Genomic DNA, 24969 nt, shown 5'->3' on the forward strand with positions numbered 1-24969 from the left:
TCGTTCGCCGTGTCAGTTTGTGTTGGGTGGCGCATCAGACAGCAGCAAGAGCAAGCAGGCAGTGCGTGTGTGCGTTTTTTGGCTTCTTGTTTTCTTCTCCACCCTCAGCAGCACCAGATTTCCAGCAAAGTGGCGTTCGTGTGTGTGGCTGCCTACAGTGTGTGTGTGTGTTTGTGCTCGAATCTGTTTAGCTGCTGATCATCATCACTCATTTTCGGTTTTCTCGAGTTAATTCGAAGCCCCCCTCTGCAATTTCCAGAGTAATTATTGGTGTTAATTCGATAAGCGGAATGTTTTGAGGTGGGAAAAGTGGTTGAAGAGGTGCAGAAGACAATCGTTAGTAATTTAGCCCAAAAAAACTGCAAACTCTTGCCAAAAAGTTCGCGGCAGAGACACAGAAAAAGGGGTTTGTGAATCAATTTTGGACACCCAAAAGTCGTCGCCTGCTATCAATGATTTGCTGACAATCGGCAAACGACAACAACAACAAAACCTTTGCTGGAGGAGGAGACGCAATCCCCAAAACCAGCCAGAAAGAAACAAAACTCAGGAAAAACCTTTGCAGAAGCAGAAGTAGCAGCAGGGCGAGGACAGCGGCAAAATGTCGACGGATTCGGGAAAGAATGTGAGTACATTGACAGGGGGTGTCGGGTCGTGAAGCAAACACCACTGCTGGCGATGAACTTGAAATTGTGGGATTTGCGGGTTGGCCGGATGTGGTGCGCCGGCAGCAAATCGATAACCATTTTGGCATTCGAGAAATCAGAGCTCTTGACCCTGCACCACTTCTGGAGGAAAGGAATCTAGAATTTAACGGATAAGCGTTTCCACTAACTATAAAGTCCCTCCTTTATGTTTTAGTGGGTAGTACGAGGAAGAAGAGAGTGCGCGATTTATTTACTCCAAACGAGGCGAGGCGAGAGAGAGAGAGGTTGCAGCGCGCGACGTCGGCTGTGGAAGGCCATTCCGCGAATGAGTCACTTTTTTAATCGGTCCGAGAGAGCTGCTAAATAGTTGACTAGAGTGTGTTTACAGAACGGGTCACAATGTTGTCGATTATGTTTTTGCGTTTTACGTTGCATCTACTGGTTTGAAAAATAAAACATGAAAAAAAAAACTTATTGTTTTAAGATACAGTCGACTCTCTGGCTGTCGATCTTCTCGATATTAATAATTCTCCATCTATCGATGAATTCTTCAGTCCCTTCAATCTGCATACTTCCATTATCTTCATTCCTCGATATTTTCCCTTGCTTGAAGGATCTCTTCCTCGACGGTCCCTTGGATTCTGTTTGCTTTAAAAATCTCTTCCGGTTGTCAATAATTTCACTTTTTCATGGCTTGCATAGACATTTTTCTTGGCGAAACGAAGCTTTGAAGGGTGTTTGACATTAGTTTGTTTTTGTTTGATGGACGTTGCCATGATTCTCTCCCATAGCTGGGTATCAAGAGAAAAATATTTTCAATCGAGTCTTCATTTTGAATCGTTCTGTAAACTGATGATTCTCTTCCTCGACGGTCCCTTGGATATTGACAACCAGAGAGTCGACTGTATTTGAAAATTTTTGAGGGAGCTAAATTGAAATTGTCATTGTTTGTCGATTGTATAAAATAGGTATTAAAAATTCTAAGAAATTTAAAATTAGTTAATAAAACCCTATACAGCCTATTACGGACTCCAAACGAACTCTTTCTTAAATACTCAACTTTGATTGTGTTAAATTCAACTCATTTATTCTTAATAGTGCTACGACAGAATATTATTTTTGTATGCATAATATACCAGTATCGACAGAACATTTTGGCGTTTTAAGTGTATGTTTGGTTTTAGTACTACATATTATTGCCCAAAGAATCAAGCCAGAGGGTATCCCAGATGTCGATTTTTTTTCTGGCTGTTGATTTTCTCGATATCAATACTGCTCCAGCTGTCAATAAATTTGTCAGTCCCTTCAAATAGATTGCTTAGATTTTTCGTTCTATAATTTATTAACTCACGCTCTCGACAGCTCTCGACGATCCCTTCAACATCGACAACGAGAGAATCCACTGTATTGTCACCCTAGTGACCCCTAAATTACTTTGAAGTGATTTAAAATTAGAAATTCCAGGATGGCGCCAAAATAGCTGTGATGGAATATTAAGAAAATGCATTTGGTAATTTAATATGCAATAAACCATTAAATTTTTACCAAAACGGGGTTGCAGAACTCGAATTTTCTGGTAAGCGACTACAGTACTTGTTCGGTAACTGAGCTGAGAACGTAGCCCAGTCACCGAATGCTGCTCGCTAACTAGGCTGAACGAAAAATTACGAGGGGACCCCCGATGCAGAATATTTTCCTGATGAAACATAAAAATAAAAGTTACTCAATGCAATTTACAAAGCTTACTTTTCATATTTCTTTAATTGTGACTTAAAATTTATTAAATGTTTGATTTTTTGTATTCATTGAATATGATTTTTGCATCCATAAACCTCTCGGTAATTGCGGTTTATTTTAGTTTATTGACGTTTGTCTGCTTTTTAACTGGGCTACGGCCCAGTTATCGAGCGCCCAGTTGAAAAGCAGCCCAGTTAAACAGCGCCCAGTTACCGAACAACTACTGTACATTTTTTCTCTTTGTTCAGGAGGTCATTTTGGACAACTTTTGTTCTACGAAAACATTACTTATCTTGTTTTATGTTTTACTTGTTTCGTTTTTAGTATTTTAATTTATCATTCATCATGTTTTGGCTAAGTTTGTTTCTGATATTATTGGGCTTATGGCCTATCTACAATCACTTAGCTTAGAAAATTTCACTTAGCTTAGGAATTTGAATCAATGGAAATGAATCTGAGTTTCTACAATGGAAAAGTAATCAAATTAGAAACTGACGTTTGGTTTGGAAAATTTCAAAATCTACGGTAAGTTGACGTTTCCATATCAAAGGTAAACAAACAACTGCATAGCAACGTATATCAGCCCAGCAAGTTTTCTAAGTTGATTGTGGATGACGAACGTAAGTTGCAGACTTTCCTAAGTAACTACTTTACTTAGATGTTCTAAGCTAAGTGATTGTAGATAGGCCATTATTCTATCACCTCCTGTTATTAGTTTTTGTCTTTCTAGTTTTTAGACTTTTTTTCAATTCTTTGCTTGTTTTTTGCATTTTGCCTTCCTTACCTTACTGAGGAAAGGCTATAAAATCACTCGAAAAATGAACTTTTTAATTAGATCTCCTAGACCTACCGTCATGTATTGTGGTTTTTGAAATAAATCGAAATAACAGCGCGCGTGTTTTTCATCTCGCGTAGCAATTTTCTGTTGTTTCTTTTCTGAGTGTATCCCAAATGTCAAACGCGAAACCAAAACAAAATTTCGCCGCGGCACCAAACTGAAATGTCGCCAGTTGAGTTGCGAAAAGACTCGCGCCGCGAATTACACGGAGTACGGAATCGATCACGAAAATCTACCGGAATTCGTTCTGTGAGCGTGGATTTGATCAACCGGATGGACCATTTCATGATGTCTAGCTTGGAGAGGACAATTACAGCGCTTTTGATTTTCAAATTAATGGCTAGTTCTTCCCATTTTGACTCTAGAGCTTACCCGCAACAACCCGCATCAGCAAAACTCTCTTGGTGGTAGGACACAACGGACCGGATTGAGGTCCCTCGACAATTATGGCCACGGAAATCCATTCATAATCAGAAACTTAAACCCACAGTAATTTGGAACCCCGCGTTGAACTTGAAACCTGTACGATCGGGGTTCCAAATGAATTTGGTCTTAACCAAGACTTTTTCCATTCTGCACCTTTTTCTGAAGCTGAAAACCGACTGAAACAGTTCTAAGTGGTAGCAGAACTATAACCAAGATTTTAAACAATAATTCCATCTAAAACGTTCCATTTCCTTGGCAAATCACAAAAAATCAGCCACGTTTTTCTCAACATCCTCAACATTTCTCAACAAAAAAAGCAAACACACTGATTCAAAATCACCCAAACATGCTTGACAGATATTTCGCGACAGAAAATCGTCGCGAGAGTTAAACTTGCTCAATTCGGTTTAGTGCCGCGGCGACAATATACATACCGACTCAGAACCATCAGCTGAGCAAATATCTGTGTGTTTGGCTGTATGTAGACATGTGTACCGAATCAATGTCACTGTAATATCTCGTCACTGACTGAGCCGATTTTGACCGCATTGGCCTCATTCGATTCGTCTTAGGGTCCCATAAGTCCCTATTGAAATTTATAAGATTTATAAATGAGAGGAAGGCACCACCAACCTTACTGAGGAAAAGCTATAAAATCACTCGGAAAATGAACTTTTTAGTTAGACCTCCTAGACCTACCTTCATTTGTACATATCGACTCAGAATCACCAGCTGAGTAAATGTCTGTGTGTTTGGCTGTATGTAGACATGTGTACCAAATCAATGTCACTGGAATATCTTGTCACAGGCTCAACCGATTTTGGCCGGAATGGTTTTAATCGATCCGTCTTAACGTCCCCTAAGTTGCTATTTAAATTCATGCAGTTTTATCATGTATTTAAAAAGTTATGTTAAAAAAACTGTTTCATATTAAATTAAAATTATGGTAAAAAGGGTGGTTTTTTCATGAAACCCTCACATGTTATATATTTTTAGAAAGCATATGAGAAGACCTTTCTTGTGGATTAAGAATTTTCAAGATCTGACTTACCTATCTAAAATTACATGCAGTTTAAAAAATCGTCTGAATTCACATAACCTCAACTGGTCGGGTCTGATCGCCACGAAAAAGCCGTGTAGAGGGATGCCATTTTCTTCAAAGGTCGTGTCTGTATAATCTTGACAAAAAGTCTGTAGGTAGTCTATTTTTTTACTCATCACTTATTTTTATTAGGGAAGATCCATCAACATGTGGACACTTTAACTGTAATCGAACGCCGAAGTGCTGATATGCCAACATTAGGTGCGCGATGAAAATACATACCGTCCCCTAGTTTGAGCCAAATAAAAAAAAATACAAATAAATGCACGAAATCTATCGATTTTGTAGAGATTGCTCTTTGCAGAAAATTACAAAATAGTGCAAAAACATTAGTTACAGGCAAATAAGCTCATAAAATTGCATGCATTAATATACATTAAAAATTTGTTTCATTCATGTATGTATTTTTTCTAATTATTTACTAGCTATTTTGAACCAGACAGAAATTGTAATATTATTTTTCTAAGTGCTATTATTGAATTGTTAGCAAATAAACATAATGTAAGTACATTATTTTAATTCTGGTTGTCGATTGCCTCACTGTTTGTATTCACAATGCAATTCTCCCCTCGAAATTAAAAAAAAAACTAATTTTACGTTCTGTACATGTCGTACACCAGACGGTATTGTTAAGCTGAACATCTCAACCGGTAGCGGAGACACCCCCGCCATTTGAACCAAACAGCATGGATAAATATGCCTCATTAGGGTGTAATATCAAAATCGATTTTCCAGCACAGCACTTTTTCAGTTCCTTTTGGGGTCCTAAACAACTTCCCAAAGTTTGGGACCGATTGTTTTAGTCCTCACTTTGCGCAAAGCGATTCAATTTTCCATATAAATTTGTATAAGGAAAATCATTTTTGGATTTTGATATCTATCAAATCCACGCTTCATGCTATATCAAAACCGGACTCATATTCGGATGCTCTGGAATGTCCTCTACAACTTGGCCGAAGAGAGTATGGTGCTAACTTGCTCCTGAAAGAAGATATAGCGTCCTCAAAACTCGTCTAAAACGTGATTTTCGAGCAAAAAACACGTTTTAGACGAGTTTTGAAAACGTTGTATCTTTTTTTAGGGACAAGCTAGCACCATACTCTCTTCGGGAAAGTTGTAGAGGATATTCCAGGGCTTCCGAATATGAGTCTGGTTTTGATATAACATAAAACGTGGAATTGATAAATATCAAAATCCAAAAAAAAAATTTCCCCATACAAATTTATATGGAAAATTGAATCGCTTTGCGCAAAGTGAGGACTAAACCAATCGGTCCCAAACTTTAGGGAGTTGTTTAGGACCCCAAAAGGAACTAAAAAAGTGCTGTGCTCACTAAATTTGGACAACTTCATTTTTTTCCATACAACCATATTACACCCTAATGCCTCATCTCATTTCTCCACGCTCTAAAATTATAAACACCGCAACCGGTGCACATCTCACAACAGGCAAAGTATCGTCGTGGTCACAGCCCTAAAATATAAATAACTGTAGCGTGGAGCGTTGATTCCTTTCAAAAATAGTTTTTTTCTTCTTTTGTTGAGAATTTAAAATGTTTTATCTCGAATTAATTTTTAATGTGTTTGTGAAACTTGACTTTTGTATAATTTCAAATATTGCTCAAAAATACCCTTTTTAACTGTGATTTACTCAAAATCGTCATCTTTAAGCTCAACCGCGACTGATGATGAATGCCATGGGTTCTGTACATTCAAATAAAACAACTGAATGCATCACATTGAAGCAGGGCGGGCGCGCGCGTCTGCGAAGGGAGAAAATCAAACAACAAAACCAGATAGAAGTAAAAACAACAAACTGTGTATTCCTACTGCATATATGCTCGAACAAGAACAACTGATTACGGCGACGACCAACTTCCTTCAACTCCGACCACACAAACACACACTGCAAATGTTTGTGGTGCTGAATGCATTTCTCTGAATATTACAAAAATAACAGAGTTGAGGGAAATTTCGGTATGAATCATGGCAACTTTCCAGCAAACGCACCAAAAGTGACCTCCAACGGGCTCGAACTCATATCGCAAAAGACCGATGGCGAGTAATTAACATTAATTATGCCTTTATTGGCCGTAAATTCAGTGCTGCAAACCTGCCAGACGTCGCTGCGCCCTTTCTTTTGTGTGTGTGTGCAGTTTTAATTCTTTGCAGTGCAAGTGCACGTTTGTCGATTGCACCCAGTTGCACTTTAATCTCTGTGGACAGTAGTGTCACTGAACGAGCTTGATGGGTTGAAGTTGTGGTCTTTTCTTTTTTAGATTTAGTTGTTTTTTTTTTAATATTTTTTTTCGTGACTTATATTTCGCAAAGGATTGCTATCCGCAAAGTGTATCCATAGATCATAATTTACTTTTCTGGATTCCTTCCAAGGAAGAAACTTAAAATTTCAACCTAAAAATATTCAATCCCCCTCCCCAAATCGATACAAACTTCCGCAAACCAGCAAGGTTGTTTTCAACGCAAAAACTATCTATCATAACCCGACAAAAGATGGGTGATGGTGCAAAAGTAAAGTTGCTTCTTCCGGGCTGCCCTCCGATCGCTTTTACTTTCCGAAAGTTGAGCGCTCCTTTGCTGCCTTGGCTGTGATATAATGCGCTTTTGCAGTAGAATTGGTGGGCAAACGGTAACGAACGAACGAAACTTACTAACTGGCGAACAACAAACGGTGGTGGTTATTAAACCGTTTGAATCGTCACTAATTTTCTACGCCAAACCCAGCCAACCGGGGCGTTTACACACTTTTACTTGTGCGGCAGCACAGTGAAAATGAAATAAAAGTTTTTTTTAAAAAAAAGATTGAAGGCGAATGCACGTTTAACTGCAGACTCTTAGTAGTGAAAAAATAGTAACATATCAAACTTGAGAGTGAAGTGTTTTCAAAATCTGGTCAACTGCCGTGCAAGGCGGACTTGGGGGACAAGGCAGAGCAAACCAAGGCGCGCATCAAGTGCGCCAACTGTTGAGGTAACCAAACCAGCAACTACCGTGGATGCAGCGCACGGAAAAACTACCTCGAGGAGCAGGAAAAGAGGAAGAAGAAAGCAGCAGCGTCTCACCCTCCTCAGCGAAGTACGAGCGTAACCGTGCCGGCAGCTGGTCATCGTACGCTTCCAGCGGACAACTCCGCGTTCCCTCCTGTTACCGGGGAAGATCTCTGATGACGCGGTTTCGGACCTGCCGGAGCAATTCCTGGCTCTTAGGGAGCTGATGATCAAGCACATCTATAAAGGATAAAAAAACTGCGATCTAGTTTTAAGCTTTCTTTATTTCTTTCCAATTTCCATTGCAATTTTAGTAAGTTTTTTTTTTTTTAATTTTCTTACTCTTGGTGACACCTTTTGTTTACAAGAAATAATTGTTCCAAAACTCTGTTAATGCTCAAAAGAACTCATTGTATCTTGATTATTCACCAATAAAACCGATTTGAAAAATTGAAAATCTAGTCAACAACTCCTGATTAGTTGGAAATGTTCAAAATGCACCAATACATATTTTTATTGATACATTTTTTATTTACTTTTCTGAACACAAAAAAAATAAAAGCTAAGTTTGCTTTATATATTTTGGCAGTGTTACCGGTTACCAATGAGCAATTCCATGTCAAATAGGGAATCGGTTGTACCCAACCCTCTCCGATTTTAATGAAACTTTGTAGACATGTTATACTAGGCATATATAAGCCATTTTTGTGTATATGGAGCCAGTTACACTCGATAATGACATTTGAGTAGGGCGTAAGTGTTTTAAATATTTTTGTAATTCGTAATTTAAATATTGCTGTCTCTCGAAGCCGTTGCATCTTATTAAAAAGTGGTAGGAAATTTGACGGGCTTTGTTACACTGAAAGAAAAAAACACTTCACTTTTATGAGATTTTTTGATTTTTAAGTTTAAAAGTCAAATTTGAAGGTGAGCCCACGATTTTTTTTCGTTCAAAATTTTTGTGGAGATAGCCTAAGATGTTACAAAAAGACTTATAAAAAATGCAGGATTGAGCAACTCACCTAAAAAAATACAAAAATCATTTACTGAAACTGTTTTTTTTGAAAAGTGCTCTAAACGTCAAAATTTTCAAAAACCGAACACGAGGATCGATTTCTAGACAATTTTACATAAAAGTCTCCATATTGACCATTGTCCTAAGTCCAATCCGTGTAAAGTTACAGCGGTTTTAAAAATAAAAATGTTGAAAAAATAGGTTTTTTGATGGTTTTTGGCAATTTCTATAAGACAGACTTGATTTTTCAGTCTCGAAAATATTTTTACCGGAAAGCTCGTCCAACTTCCCATAACTTTGTCTTTGACTACATTTCAATTGGATGTATGGGCTTATATATATAAGCTAATTACATTGCTCGTAAATGAAAACATAATATTTTTTCAGTGTGGTATAGTAACCTAGACAGTAAATTACCTTATATCTGTAAGCCCATGCATCCAATTGAAATGTGGTCAAAGACAACGTTATGGGAAATTTGACGAGCTTTCCGGTAAAAATATTTTCGAGACTGAAAAATCAAGTCTGTCTTATAGAAATTGCCAAAAACCATCAAAAAACCTATTTTTTCAACATTTGTATTTTTAAAACCGCTGTAACTTTACACGGATTGTACCTAGGACAATGGTGAATATTGAGACTTTTATGTAAAATTGTCTGGAAAATCGACTCTCGTGTTCGGTTTTTGAACATTTTGACGTTTAGAGCACTTTTGAAAAAAAAAACAGTTTCAGTAAATGATTTTTGTATTTTTTTTAGGTGAGTTGCTCCATCCTGCATTTTTTATGAGTCTTGTTGTAACGTCTTAGGCTATCTCCACAAAAATTTTGAACGAAAAAAAATCGTGGGCTCACCTTCAAATTTGACTTTTAAACTTAAAAATCAAAAAATCTCATAAAAGTGGAGTGTTTTTTTCTTTCAGTGTATTTTTTTCGGAAAGCCCGTCAAATTTCCTACAAGTTTGTCTTTGACCACTTTTTGATACGATGCAATGGCTTCGAGATACAGCAATATTTAAATTACAAAATACAAAAATATTTAAAACACTTACGCCCTTCTCAAATGTCATTATCGAGTGTAACTGGCTCCATATACACAAAAATGGCTTATATATGCCTAGTATAACATGTCTACAAAGTTTCATTGAAATCGGAGAGGGTCGAGAAAAATGTACCTAAAAAAATCTTTTTTTGGGTTGGAATTGCTCCAATAAAAGAATAAGCAATGAACCGATAAAAAATGAAAAATCTGGCTGACAAAAAACTATCAATTTTGAATACACAGAAGAAAAAAAATGATGGAAATATTCATCACGGAATGGTGACATATTATATGTCTAATAAATTGATTACATCAGGAACTGGTGAATATTAATCAGGTTCCCATTTTTACATAGATTAGATTAGATTGGTAGGGGGGAAAAAGTTTTGATTTTTTTTCGAAAAGTTGGCAACACTGCCAAATGAGTTTTGACCAACTTGGGTCATAGCTCTAAAGATGGCATTTTTCGTTGTCAATCATATCCAAAAATGAGATTTTTCCAAGGATTTTTCAAAAATTGTATTTTTGCGCAATAATAGTTTTTGTGTGAAAGGTCGAATTCGAATTATTTTTAGATTGTAACTGCTTTTTCTAACAAGTACTTCTACAACTTTGCCAGGAACACCAATTCGATCAGAAAATCCGTTCTCATGATAAAGATTTTTGAATATTTGTATAGAAAAAGTTTCTTGGAAATAAAAACGGTATAAAAAATAATTTTGTTTAAAAAGATTGGGGGAATTGCTCATTAAGTAAAATAACATTTTAAATATACTTCAAATATCAATTGAATGAATAGCTTTTAAATGAAATACTCTCTTAGTTCAGCGGTGTTTTATGCTCGAATTTGTATCCGGGCAATCAATTTCTGTAATTTCATGACAAACTGTACAAAGAAAAGACCGTCTACAAACCACCACGTGGACACCCCCCCCCCCCTTCTTGGACAATTTCCATACAAAAAAAATCTTTTTTGTATGGAGCGTGGACAATCATCCCCCCTCCCCCCTTAAGGTGTCCACGTGGTTTATGGATGGTCCCTAGCTCATAAAATAACAAAATGCATTTTTTATAATTAATATTTGAAGTATATTTAAAATGTTATTTTACTTAATGAAAAATTCACCCAATCTTTTCAAACAAAATTATTTTTTATACCTTTTTTTTATTTCGATGAAACTTTTTCTAAACAAATATTCAAAAAAGGTTCCCATACATATTTTTTTAAATCCTCTTCCAAATAACATTATGCCATTTTAAAACATTTTCGTATAAATCACATTGTAGAGAACAGTTTTCTGAACAAGTTCCATAAAAAAGTATCAATTTTGGACCAGTATAAGCAGAGATATATTTAATTTCGTAAAATAAAAAGTGCCGTTCTACAAAATTCCTGGTTTTAATTCCCATTCAAACGAAGAACACCGCATAATAAAATATGTATAATTATAAAACAAAATAATTTTTATTTTCAAATAAAGGCTTTTTAATCCTTCAACAAGTTTGAACGGAAAAAAGACGTTAAACCTTAGGAAAAAAAAATTACATTGATTCATAGACATTTTGTAACTTTTTGACAGTAGAATAACTGTAATGACTAGGCTTAGTGATTTTCCACGCTAAAAAATGGCAAATTTCACGGGGACCTTGATTTCAAAACACCAAATTTCACGGAACGTGAAAACTGCTTAAATAACTCTGAAAATCTTTGGTTAACATTACAGAAACAACTATTTACAAAAAACTAAAAAAAACCTCACTAAATTTGAACGTGACGCAAAAAAAACTATTCCTAATGTCCAAATATGTTTCAATGTGGTTTATGGATGAGCCCAGTTAAAAATAATATAAAATGTTTTCATGTAACTTTTCAAAAAACTAAATTAAAAATCAATAGGCAAAAATAATTTAATCTGTAACGAAATCTACAAAACATTTTGCAATATTAGAACAAAGATCCACACAAATAATCAAATTTCTTAAAAATTAAACAGGACTCAAAAAAAATGAAACATTCATTAAGTGTGACTATAATCTAATCTAATCTACATTCGAGCTACCCCGAAAATGTATAGCAAAAATTAAAGCGGCCAGGCCTACTGCGTTGCATTAACCGCAGAGACAGATTCTGTGAACGGATCACATTTCACAGAATCATCAGCGGAGGAAGGATGTAACTATAACACCTAAACTACCAAGCTTGAGAAAAAGGGGGAATTTATATGGAAATTCACCCTTTTTCTCGAGCTTGGGAGTTTGGGTGTTAAAGATCAAAAAACTACTTATTAAATCTTGAATTATTCAAGCTTGAATATAAAAAAATCAAAATATTCCTTTCAAATAAAAAAGCTACTGAATTGTTGAACTGATAGTTTATCCTTGTGATAACTTGATGATTCCAAAATTATTTGTTTTCCTTTGAATGATTGTTGTTAATATTTTTTAAGTATTCGCAACATTCACTTCATATTGTAACAAATTAATGTTAATGTATGTTCTGCTAGCATTTCTTGAATTGGTTCATATTACGTTTTCAACTAAAAAGTTTTAGTGGATGAAATATTTATTATGTTGTTATTTCAAAGAATTGATTTTAGATAATTGATTAATTTCGCGGGATTTCAAGTTTCACTAATTTCACGCTATCCGCGAAATCGTGAAAATTCACTAACCCTATAGTAATGACGTATAAAGCAACAAAAACAGTTTTTTTCAGCACGAGCTGTACATTAAATGTATCCAATGAGGTTTACCGAGTTGGATAGTTACGACCAGGGGCGCCGACTCTGGGGGGGCACGGTACTTTTTGCCCCCCCTAAAATTTGGCTGGGGGGGCAGCCCATACATTGTGCCCCCCCCAGAAATTTTGGAAGAAAAATATACTTATATCAAATTTAAAAAAGGAAATAATTGAAAATAATATCTCAAACATAAATGGAACATTGTTTGTACACACGGATAGAATTCTTGTAAACGAATCCGTAAAATAGTTCAAAAACATTTGTCGTTTTCGAAATCGCTGAAATTTTTTGAACAAAATCGTTTATAATTTTCTGGATTTAGATGCATTATTTTTCTAAATCGACAACGTTTTATCTATACCACTGTACTCTCTAGGAAAATCAGTAAGCTTAGTACAAGAGCATAGAGGCATCGGTGAATGATTCAACATAGACTTAGATTTTACGGATTTGCTCATAAGATTTCTATCTGTGCATGTTGTTTCAAAAACAAAACCAATGTACTTTTCCCAAAGCACTTCATCTACAATCAAACTTATGCAAACTCTTGCGAAAACAATGATCAAGTTTTCAAACGCAACATTCTGCGATTTGCCATTGTAGATACAATTGTTTCAAAAAAAGTAAATTTTTGAAAACTAGCGCACCGCTTTACTGAGAAACTAACAAATTAAAACCTTATCTGAGACAATTCCACATTATAATCTTTAAAAAAACAAGCAATTTATGATCGATTTAAAAAAAATAAAAAGGCTGTAGAAATTGTAACTGCACCCTTAAAAAATATGCCAAAAAATCAGGGAGTAGAGAATAATACTAAAAATAGAACATTTTCAGGAAATCTAATAATGCTGAGTAATGGAAATCCATTTTAAAATGCTTAAAATTCAAAAATTCAAAAATTCAAAAATTCAAAAATTTAAAAATTCAAAAATTCAAAAATTCAAAAATTCAAAAATTCAAAAATTTAAAAATTCAAAAATTCAAAAATTTAAAATTTCAAAAATTAAAAACTTCAAAAAATCAAAAATTCAAAAAATTAAAAATTCAGAAATTCAAAAATTCTGAAATTCTGAAATTCTAAAATTCTAAAATTCTAAAATTCTAAAATTCTAAAATTCTAAAATTCTAAAATTCTAAAATTCTAAAATTCTAAAATTCTAAAATTCTAAAATTCTAAAATTCTGAAATTTAAAATTCTAAAATTCTAAAATTCTAAAATTCTAAAATTCTAAAATTCTAAAATTTAAAATTCTAAAATTCTAAAATTCTAAAATTCTAAAATTCTAAAATTCTAAAATTCTAAAATTCTAAAATTCTAAAATTCTAAAATTCTAAAATTCTAATATTCTAAAATTCTAAAATTCTAAAATTCTAAAATTCTAAAATTCTAAAATTCTAATATTCTAAAATTCTAAAATTCTAAAATTCTAAAATTCTAAAATTCTAAAATTCTAAAATTCTAAAATTCTAAAATTCTAAAATTCTAAAATTCTAAAATTCTAAAATTCTAAAATTCTAAAATTCTAAAATTCTAAAATTCTAAAATTCTTAAATTCTAAAATTCTAAAATTCAAAAAATTCAAAAATTCAAAAATTCAAAAATTCAAAAATTTAAAAATTCTACAATTCTCAAATTCTAATTCTTAAATTCTTAAATTCTTAAATTCTTAAATTCTTAAATTCTTAAATTCTTAAATTCTTAAATTCTTAAATTCTTAAATTCTTAAATTCTTAAATTCTTAAATTCTTAAATTCTTAAATTCTTAAATTCTTAAATTCTTAAATTCTTAAATTCTTAAATTCTTAAATTCTTAAATTCTTAAATTCTTAAATTCTTAAATTCTTAAATTCTTAAATTCTTAAATTCTTAAATTCTTAAATTCTTAAATTCTTAAATTCTTAAATTCTTAAATTCTTAAATTCTTAAATTCTTAAATTCTTAAATTCTTAAATTCTTAAATTCTTAAATTCTTAAATTCTTAAATTCTTAAATTCTTAAATTCTTAAATTCTTAAATTCTTAAATTCTTAAATTCTTAAATTCTTAAATTCTTAAATTCTTAAATTCTTAAATTCTTAAATTCTTAAATTCTTAAATTCTTAAATTCTTAAATTCTTAAATTCTTAAATTCTTAAATTCTTAAATTCTTAAATTCTTAAATTCTTAAATTCTTAAATTCTTAAATTCTTAAATTCTTAAATTCTTAAATTCTTAAATTTAAATTCTTAAATTCTTAAATTCTTAAATTCTTAAATTCTTAAATTCTTAAATTCTTAAATTCTTAAATTCTCAAATTCTTAAATTCTTAAATTCTTAAATTCTTAAATTCTTAAATTCTTAAATTCTTAAATTCTTAAATTCTTAAATTCTTAAATTTAAATTCTTAAATTCTTAAATTCTTAAATTCTTAAATTCTTAAATTCTTAAATTCTTAAATTCTTAAATTCTTAAATTCTTAAATTCTTAAATTCTTAAATTCTTAAATTCTTAAATTCTTAAATTCTTAAATTCTTAAATTCTTAAATTCTTAAATTCTTAAATTCTTAAATTCTTAAATTCTTAAATTCTTAAATCTTAAATTCTTAAATTCTTAAATTCTTGAATTCTTAAATTCTTAAATTCTTAAATTGTTAAATTTTTAAATTCTTAAATTCTTAAATTCTTAAATTCTTAAATTCTTAAATTCTTTTTATTCTGTTAATTTTTTTTTAATTTTGGGATATTGAATTTTATGCATCTGTTATTTTTTTTTCTAAATTGCAGATTTGAAAAATGGATGTTTTTTAAATGTGTATTTGTATTTTTAAATTTTTGCTTTTTCTTTTGTTTTTATTTTTAGAATATTTGTATTGTTAATTTGCTAAATATCTGATTATTTTTGTTATTGACTGTTACATCTTTTGTTTATTGTTATTGTGAGAATATGCCAATTAGAAGGAATTCGCCTTCCAAACATATAAAAATTCCCCCAATCAACATTCTAATCACGTTTTAATAAATTATCTCTTTCTTAAAAACAAAATGATTGCGGATGAAAAAAAAATCGTATCACATCGTAATAAAATTATTAAAATTCGTGATATACAAGAAACTTTAACATCTAATCGCCACTCTTACCTATTGATTTCGGAAAACAACCGTGCCCCCCCAACATTTTGGACTAGTCGGCGCCCCTGGTTACGACTAGTGCTGAAAAAAATAAGTTTTGCAACGAGTTGCTTACAACATTTTTTTATGATTCCGAAAAGCGCTTCACTTTTCGATACTAGTGTTGATACTTTTTATTTCGTTATATCAAAATTCAGGTTTAAATTTAGTTTTTTTTTGTTTCTTTTTTTTTCCTTCCCTGTCAAATTCGTTTTCCTTTGTATCAGAAAACTCTCTCCCCATTTCGAACAAATCAGCTGTTGAAAGGTAGTCCATATCTTGAGTTTTTTTTGAAAAGGTCCAATAAACCAAATTTCCAGTTTTTGCTTTTTGGGTGTTTTTGAAACCACCTTGAGTCAGGGGTATTAAAAAACACCCAAAAAGCAAAAACTTAAAATTTGGTTTATTGGACCTTTTCAAAAAAAAACTCCAGATATCTCAGCTGAGGATAAGAACTGCACCAATGTAATTGCTAAAGCAACCTAATAAAATTGAAATGAAATGAAATTTTGAATACTAACTCCAAAACAAAATAGACCTCAATTTCTTACCTTAAATAAATAAAAAATGTTTGCAAATGCTGCAACAATTTATTTTAAAAAATAACACTGTTCATTTACAAGAGTCTTCACGCGTTCCTCGTTTCCATTTTCCAACTTCCAACTTGTTGCGAAAGATGCAAACCACCGTTGCTGATATCCATCCAAGCAAGAGTTAGCGTTTAAATTTCTCATTAGACTTCCTATTTAGCCAACAGTTCACAGACCTCGCGGCTCCGTTCCACTAGCAGTAGCCATTCCTCTGTTTTCGGAATTTCTTTTCGCGAGCGAGGGTGGTGACCAGAATGCATAATACCGCTCACCACCAACTTTGCTTGCTGAACGAAGAAAGAGAAACTGCACACCTGGCTCGGCAATTTGTTGGCACGTCTTGCTAATACGACACACTTATTTGGGCAGTCGATCGATTTGGGGACAAACGGGGGAAATTTTCCTGGAGGGGACGACGTTGCCGTCATAATGAAGTTGTGACTGCAGTTAGTTGTGACGACTGTTTCTTCGATTGCGGTTGACGTTCGGTGTTGGATAACGTGCCATTGCGGTGGCTCTTAAAGCGCTCAAGATCATGCGAGATATCAAACAGTTTTGTAAACCGCCAGCCACGGGGGTACGGGTTTTGGTTTTGGGGGTAGGTTTCAAACGAGAAAATGACACTTTTCTTCTTCTTCTTTTTTGCAGTTCTCAAATGTGGAAACGTCGGGTTACGTGGGTTTTGCCAACCTGCCCAACCAGGTGCACCGCAAGTCGGTCAAGAAGGGCTTCGAGTTCACGCTGATGGTAGTCGGAGAGTCCGGCCTTGGGAAGTCCACACTGGTCAACAGTCTGTTCCTCAGCGATCTCTATCCGGAGCGGGTCGTGCCGGATGCGATCGAGAAGCAGCATCAGACGGTGAAGCTGGACGCGTCCACCGTGGAGATTGAGGAACGGGGCGTCAAGCTGCGGTTAACCGTGGTGGACACGCCCGGCTTTGGCGACGCCATCGACAACAGTGACAGCTTCAGCGCCATCCTCGAGTACATCGACGAGCAGTACGAGCGATTCTTGCGCGATGAGAGCGGGCTCAACCGGAGGAACATCGTCGACAACAGGATACACTGCTGCTTTTACTTCATTTCACCGTTTGGCCATGGGTAAGGACGTCAATCAAACCAACTCTACAAAATCACCAACTAACCGTTTGTCATTCTAATTAGCTTGAAACCCCTCGACATTGAGTTCATGAAGAAGCTGCACTGCAAGGTGAACATCGTGCCGGTGATCGCCAAGGCGGACGTGCTCACGAAGAAGGAGATCCAGCGCCTCAAGTGCCGCATCCTGCAGGAGATCGAGGACAACGGGATCAAAATCTACCCACTGCCAGATTGTGATAGCGACGAGGACGAGGACTACAAGGAGCAGGTGCGACAGCTGAAGGAGGCGGTCCCGTTTGCGGTGTGCGGCTCGACGACGCTGCTGGAGGTGAAGGGCCGGAAGGTGCGCGGTCGCCTTTATCCGTGGGGCGTCGTGGAGGTGGAAAATCCCGAGCACTGCGACTTTATCAAGCTGCGGACGATGTTGATGTGAGTATGGAAATTGGACATTGATGTTTTGGAAAAGTCGGGAAAAACTGGAATAGTCGAAATTTTAAGCCTTGTGAGAGCAATCCCAGCCCAAAGCAGATTTTTTACGGTAATCGATTCTATAGACAATTTTACATAAAAGTCTCCATATTGACCATTGTCCTAAGTCCAATCCTTGAGAAGTTACAGAGCAACACATGTCTCATGGTGAGAAACATTGGAAATCCGATGTTTCTCACCATGAGACATGTGTTGCTCTAATTTATATGGTTACCCTCCTTCTGGGTCAAAATCTCAAAATTACTGCGAAGTTACAGAGGTTTTAAAAATAAAAATGTTGAAAAAATTGGTTTGTTGATGGTTTTTGGAAATTTCTATATGACAGACTTGATTTTTCAGTCTCGAAAATATTTTTACCGGAAAGCTCGTCCAATTTCACATTAGTTTGTCTTTGACCACATTTCAATTGGATGTATGGGCTTAGGGGCAGGGGGGCAGAACGGCCCGCCTAAGTAAAATGCGCCAAAAACCATAGAAAAACATACACATTTATGAATTCAGTGTAGTAGGCTTATGCGTTGGGATGTTCCCTTCAATGTTGGTCGATGAAAATTTTTAGCTTAAAACTATTTTTGAGCCACTTTAAAAAAAATTTTTTTTCGGCTACTTTTCCTGGGTGCGGGCAGAATGGGCCACCTTAGAAAACAAGCCATTTCGTCTAATACAACGTTGAAGGGAGATAAGAAATGACTTAAGGTACCTTTCTAACATAGTTTCCATGAAGTTAGACCACTTAAATAAAAATAGTCACTTACCAAAGCAAACATATATTGAAAATGGACACTATTTTTACATTTAATCATCAAAACAACTAAAAAATCAACTAATGTTGCATTAAACGTTATTTGTAAAGCTACTAGAAGTGAAATAATCCATTTAACCCTCTGAAACCTAACCCCGCCTTTAGACGGGCTTCGATCTGAAAAATCGCCAAAAATCCATTTTCAACAAATTTTTGATCTTTAAAATGCTTTGGAAAGAAGAACTCTTAAAATTTTAGAAAATTTTAGGGTTGGAAGTTTTACTTGTTTTATGTGACTTTGCCAATATTTTTAAAAATGTCATATTTTAGGGATCAACTTTGGCTGTGTTTATTACTAACATTTGCTATATTTTAAGTAAAAATAAGTATGCAGTAATTTTTGTAGTGTTCCAAACTATGCCTCTACGCATTTGTTTACAATATAAATGATAATGGTGTCATTCTATAGCAGAAAATGTGAAAAACAAGTAAAAAATTGAAAAAGTGACTGTGAACACATGAAAAAATTAGTTAGGCAAAATGTAATGATAGGAGGTGTTAGAATAGGCCAAATACTACCAAAAACAAACATAAACTAAACAAGATAAATGAAAATTAAAATACTAAAAATAAAACAAGAATAACATAAAACAAGAGAAGTGAAGTTTTTCGTAGAACAAAAGTTGCTCAAAATGACCTCCTGAACACATCCTACATATTTGCTCATAATTCGAAAAATACAATGAATTTAAACGTCGTTTTCGGTATGGTGATGTTATTTGACGTTCTTTATAAGACCCTTGCCTTACAATTGGTCTAAATCCATTCTAAAGCCCAAAACCAAGGGTGGCCCATTCTGCCCCCACCGCCCCTAATATTGAAAAATCTGTATCTTTTGGAGAAATTTAATTATCGATTTGGTGACTTCGGCAAAGTTGTGGGTATTAATGAGGATCTTTCAAATATTTTGATAAATATAATTCATATTTCAATGAAATTATAATTATCAGGCCATTTTAAAATGTAAGTCTTTATTATTTTAAATTTTTGTAATATTTTCCAGAAAATTTTACAAATCTTTGTGTATCTCAGGAACCAGATGTCCAATTGTCACTGTTTTTAAACAAATTTAAATGATTTTTTCTGAAAAATTTTTTTCAGAAATGGACACTTATAGACAATATTTATAAAATCAAAGAACTGTTTGGGTACTCAATCTTCAATTGCCTATCTCTTAAAAGCGGCGTACTTTATCAGATCTGCTGTAGTTCTTTTCGATTGCATACAAAATGATTTTTTTTTCATGACATTATAGCGCCCGCAGGAGGCCCCAGGGCGCCCATAATGCTATTTTTTGCAAATTTAAAAATAAAACCTAAACGAGAACTCAAATGCTTAAAAGAAATATTCAAAAACAAAACTAAAATACTAATTTTATGAAATTGATTTTGTAGATAACTCTATTGAGGTTATATTTAAAGTTATCTTTTTTTGCTGTCAAAATTCCAACACACGCACAGACATTTGATTTTTTTGGTCTTTATGAATATGTAGCTGAGAAAATTTCCTACAATTTTCTCTTTGAAACTATCCGAATCAGCAAATCAGTTTCTGCGATATAGCCTCACAAAAAAATTTAATCGATGAAATTTAATTTCTCTATGTGATTAGCTGACACCTGTAATTTTCAACTGACGATACCTTAGAAACAATTGGTCTAATACACTGGACAATTTTTAATTTGTGTATCATCAACATTAATTCCAACATATTTAAAATTAAGCGTAACCTCTGAAAAGGTCTAAATAGATAATATTCCTTATTTCATATTTTAGACAAAATTATAAAATGGTTGGAATTTTTTTGTTGAAAAGATCTAAAAATTTCACCAAAGTTTCAAATTTTAACATTGAAATCGGACAATAGTTTCCGAGGTATCGTTAGTTGAAGATAACGGAATAATTGAGTAACATCTGGAGGAATTAATTTTCATCGATTCGAATTCTTTGTGAAGCTGTATCTCACAAACTAATTGCCCAAAGTTCCAGAGAAAAATAATAAAAATATTCTTAGCCTTTGAAAAATATATTTTTCATAGAAGCTTTTCTTTCAAAAATAATTGTTCAAATCTAAAAAAACCAGAAAAAAATAAAAGGTATTTCATACATTTTTGTATGACCAGCCCTCAATATTGTATGGAGTCTATTATGAAAACACAAATGATACGAAATGCCTTTTTTTTTACATACCGTCAGTGGGGGTGACATTGGGTCTGGGGGGTGAGATTGGGTCAAAGTGATTTTTTTTACGGATTTTACCATTTCTCAGATTCTTTTCAATGAAACTGAATTCTGTTAAAAGGGTTGTGTAGGGGACATCTTAAGATGACTTCGCTGAAAAAAAATCGTTCCTAGAACATATCCTGTTATTTTGGCAGATGTCTAAAGTTGGGGTACGTTTTTGGCCAAAAATGACCACTCGAAAAATCATTTTTCTAATATTTTTGTTAGAATTGCTCGAAAACTACCCAAGTGTTTGAAAATCTCCACTTCAAACATTGTAGCGTGTCAATACGATTCCCTCGAACAAGAAACGCTGTTGGATGACTTGTTTTTACCATATCTTTGTATTTCAGCATCATTTTAGTTTCATTTGACCCAATGTCACCCCCTCTAAGGGGTGAGATTGGGTCAATTTTCAAGCAATTGGCATTTAAGGTAGTGTTCATCAAAATCGACCATATTTTGGGAAAATGTTAGTAAACTATCTAAGAACAAATCTACGTTAAAAGATTTTCGATGCTATTTAAATTGTTTTTGTTATTAAGAAATTTCGAGAGGTGTTTCGTTTTTTGACCCATAGTCACCCCCACTGACGGTAGTCGATGCAATGACAATATAGAATATAGAAAAAATACAAAGAAAAGTCGATTTGCGAAATCGTAGAGAACTACTCAAAATGACTTTTTTGGTTTTACTTCCAAAGTTTGAACCAAATCAAAAAATACAAAATAAAAATAACAAAAAAAAAATGCGATTTTGTTTTGTTTTGAAAAGATAAATTGATTTTCTTTAAGGTTGTACATACCTTTCCGGAATTTCTTTAACCGATACCTTCAACTTTGCCAAAGGCAATAACAGTCACACTCGATTATCCGAAGGCCTCGGAAAAATTGCACATCTGATAAAAACGACTTTTTTGTTGTTGTCCTATTTTTGATTGTCGAGCATAAGTATGACCCCTAAACTATCACTTTAGAATTTTTAAATCCGAGATAGCAACCAATATGGCGGGGACGAAATGTTGAAAAAATTGCATTTTGTTATTAAATAGGCAATCAACTATTCAAATTTGACTAAAATGGGGTCGCAGAATTCGAATTTGATTTTAACATCAACAAAAAAAAAATGAAAAAAAAAAAATCGAAAAAACACGATCCGATTATCAAAAGTCGATTCGCGAGACGATGATTTTAACAGATTGCAGACTAGATTTTGCCATGTGATGTGATGATTTTCTAAGCCCAAGTTGTCTAAGAATTGCTTATTGGGGACCATCCATAAACCACGTGGACACTTTTTTGGGAATCTTTTACCCCCCCCCCCCCTTCGTGGACAATTGTCCATACAAAAAAAAAACTTTTTTGTATGGATCGTGGACAATCGCCATAATCCCCCCCCCCCCTAAAGTGTCCACGTGGTTTATGGATGGTCCCTTGGGAATAAAACCAAATTCACCTGAACCAAATTCTCACCACCATGCCAGTCGCTCCTATGTCCACCGCGCACCAGGGACAAGGAAAATGATTTGGAAGATGGGAAGTGTTGACTTTGTAAGGGGACAAGGGAAAATTTCCAAGGTGTTCTCAAGTATGTTTCGCTTGGAGTGGGACGTTTTTTGATTCAGGATTATAGTTTTATTCTAAAGGCAAACAATCGGATGTTGCCGTCGAGACAATGCTTGTTTTATTTATTTATTTTTAACTATGATCTTTTTTAGGGTCAAGGCTAGCACACTGTCGTGTTGCTGAAGAGCAAATTTATGTTTAATTGAATAGTACTGAATTATAATCGATTCAACCTTAAACAGCTGGTTGTGGAAAAATAATGTTTTAAAAGGTGTTTTAAAATGCATTTTACGGTAGTCCCCCTGATTTGCAACGGTTTTAATGCTAACTCTTAGATTTTATGTTTCTTAAAACTGAAATCATTCATGAAATCAAAATAAAATTGAGCATAAAGTAACAAATTCTCTATCGCCCACCTTTTTCTTCCAGCACCCACATGCAGGACCTGCAGGAGGTGACGCAGGAGGTGCACTACGAAAACTACCGCTCCGAGCGGCTGGCCAAGTCCGTCCGCAAGAACACCAACCCGATCAGCAACAAGGACGACGGCGGCGGCGGCGCCATGAACGGCGCCACGGAGGCAGCGTTCACCGAGAAGGACCGGATCTTGCGCGAAAAGGAGGAGGAGATCCGGCGCATGCAGGAAAAGCTCGCCCAGATGCAGGCCAAGATCCAGGCGCAGAAATAAAGGTTACCACCGCGGGCAAAGTGACAATGGAGGCGGGAAATTTTAATCTAGATCGAGGGGAAGGGAGAGAGGGGGAGAAGGAGACACGGGAAACATGCCAACCAAGGACCATGACAAGAATTACTCACCACACCACCAGATCGTCACTTCCCATTCCTAGAAGAGAGCACAGCACGATGCATGTCAAGATGTAGATTAATATTTTTGTAACCGATTGTCGATTTTGCTAAAAGTGTAAGGCATGACCAACAAAAAATTCATGATGTGTGTAAAAAAGCAAAACTCTAAACGCTCATTTTTGGGAAACTTCTTAACAAGCTTCAGCGTTTCAATGTTCTATTGTTGAACTAAATCACGCAAAAACACATAATAAAGATCAATTTTTGGCAAGTAGAACAACGAGTACAAAATTTGTCATCTGCCACAAAATTTGTCGTCACACAAAGCAAAAAAAAAACCAACAAAAGCAGAGCAGTTTCTTTTTGTTTCTGTTTAAATGTGCTTTTTCTAGGTTTTGGCAGTAGCTTGGGCTTGCTCGTGAAAACGAAATAAAAAAAAACTTAAGTCAGGTTTGAGTGCCATCATCATCATCATCTGTGTCTGTCCGAAGCAACTATTGCAATGCCGAGTTTGCAACGAATCTCTGTCTCATTTTTGGCTGAGCCCTTCGCTATATCAAATCATTCATTAAGTTTAGAGTACGAACTATGGAAGCAATACTTTGTTGGCACACGGGAAAGATAAAATCGGAAAAAGTTTTATTTTTTGATAGCTTTTTTACGAACGATAAGATGTAAAACAAAAACTTTGTAGTATTTTTGAGACATTCGCAAAACAAAAATGCTTGTTTTTGTCTAGCTATTATTTGCAACTAGTGCGCGTAAATATATGCAACAGAAAGAAAAAAAAACTTCAAATAAATTTTCTACCTTTTAAGATCATAAAGCAGAGCATCATTAGTTGTACTTAATTCAGACGCATCCAAATTCTCCTAAACAACAAAACCGAATCGCTTTCGTGTGCAGTCAGTGGTACGGTGAACGCGCAGGCGTGCTAGAGGTAAGAAAAAGCGTTCAAGTCACCGTCTAGAAGTGGGACGCGCGAGCCAAGAAATAAGAAGAAACAATATATATTCACGGAATTCAGTAATCGTAACAAGTGACCGGACCGAAGTTATAAAGCAAACGGGAATGAATTGAAGTTCAGAACTACAGAAGCAGTATATATCTATTGGTTTTCTCTTTTATTATAACTATTTTTTTAATATTCAACGAAATAAACCAATATAGGAATACGACGGATGTTGTTTGCATTTGTGCTTTGCTGACCAGTTTGAAGAAGTTCCTTGCATAGTTTTAATAAAAATCAGCCATGAGAAAAAAAAACCAGAAATTTTCATCGCAAAGCTATGAATTAATTTTCACAAGTGTTTTTTTTATTTTAATTGTAGAAAACTTCAATTTTCACAACAAAAAACGATTTGAAAAAAACAAAAATTAGAGATTTGATATTAACTGCGCCAAAAACCATCTGTTGTTATAAACCTCTTTAACGTGGGAGATTTTGGGTACTCAAAGCCTTTTGCGTCGTTTGCACAGTTTGATGTTTTGAAAATTTATCTTTTTTTACTAAAAATACGATATGTTGTTGAATTTATAATATTTTTATTTTTTTTTAGATCATGAAACATTTTTCGACATTTAACACCCCTTTGGAAATTATGAAAACTTTATTAACATTCATTTGGTGAAACTGCATTCAAATATTTGCATTAAAGCCATTTATTTTGAACTTAAATTTTAAAAGTGATAC

The 24969-nt window shown here is 34.3% G+C and overlaps 1 protein-coding gene across 1 annotated transcript; it reads left to right on the forward strand.

Annotated features, from left to right (window-relative positions):
• Positions 1–24458, forward strand: LOC6041791 (septin-1). The gene is made up of 4 exons (XM_038263136.1): positions 1–625; positions 16940–17391; positions 17455–17820; positions 22899–24458. The coding sequence occupies exons 1-4, from the start codon at positions 602–604 to the stop codon at positions 23155–23157; spliced, it is 1101 nt and encodes a 366-aa protein (XP_038119064.1). The 5' UTR covers positions 1–601; the 3' UTR covers positions 23158–24458.
• The last annotated feature ends 511 nt before the right edge of the window (positions 24459–24969 follow it).

Source organism: Culex quinquefasciatus, chromosome 3 (assembly GCF_015732765.1).
Source record: "Culex quinquefasciatus strain JHB chromosome 3, VPISU_Cqui_1.0_pri_paternal, whole genome shotgun sequence".
Taxonomy (NCBI): domain Eukaryota; kingdom Metazoa; phylum Arthropoda; class Insecta; order Diptera; family Culicidae; genus Culex; species Culex quinquefasciatus.

What these genes read in the sequence shown, in the direction of transcription:
- LOC6041791 (XM_038263136.1), top strand. Translation starts at nt 602, where the DNA reads ATGTCGACGGATTCGGGAAAGAAT. An exon ending in CGACGGATTCGGGAAAGAAT is followed by an intron (nt 626 to 16,939) that starts GTGAGTACATTG and finishes TCTTTTTTGCAG; the next exon opens with TTCTCAAATGTGGAAACGTC. An exon ending in ATTTCACCGTTTGGCCATGG is followed by an intron (nt 17,392 to 17,454) that starts GTAAGGACGTCA and finishes CATTCTAATTAG; the next exon opens with CTTGAAACCCCTCGACATTG.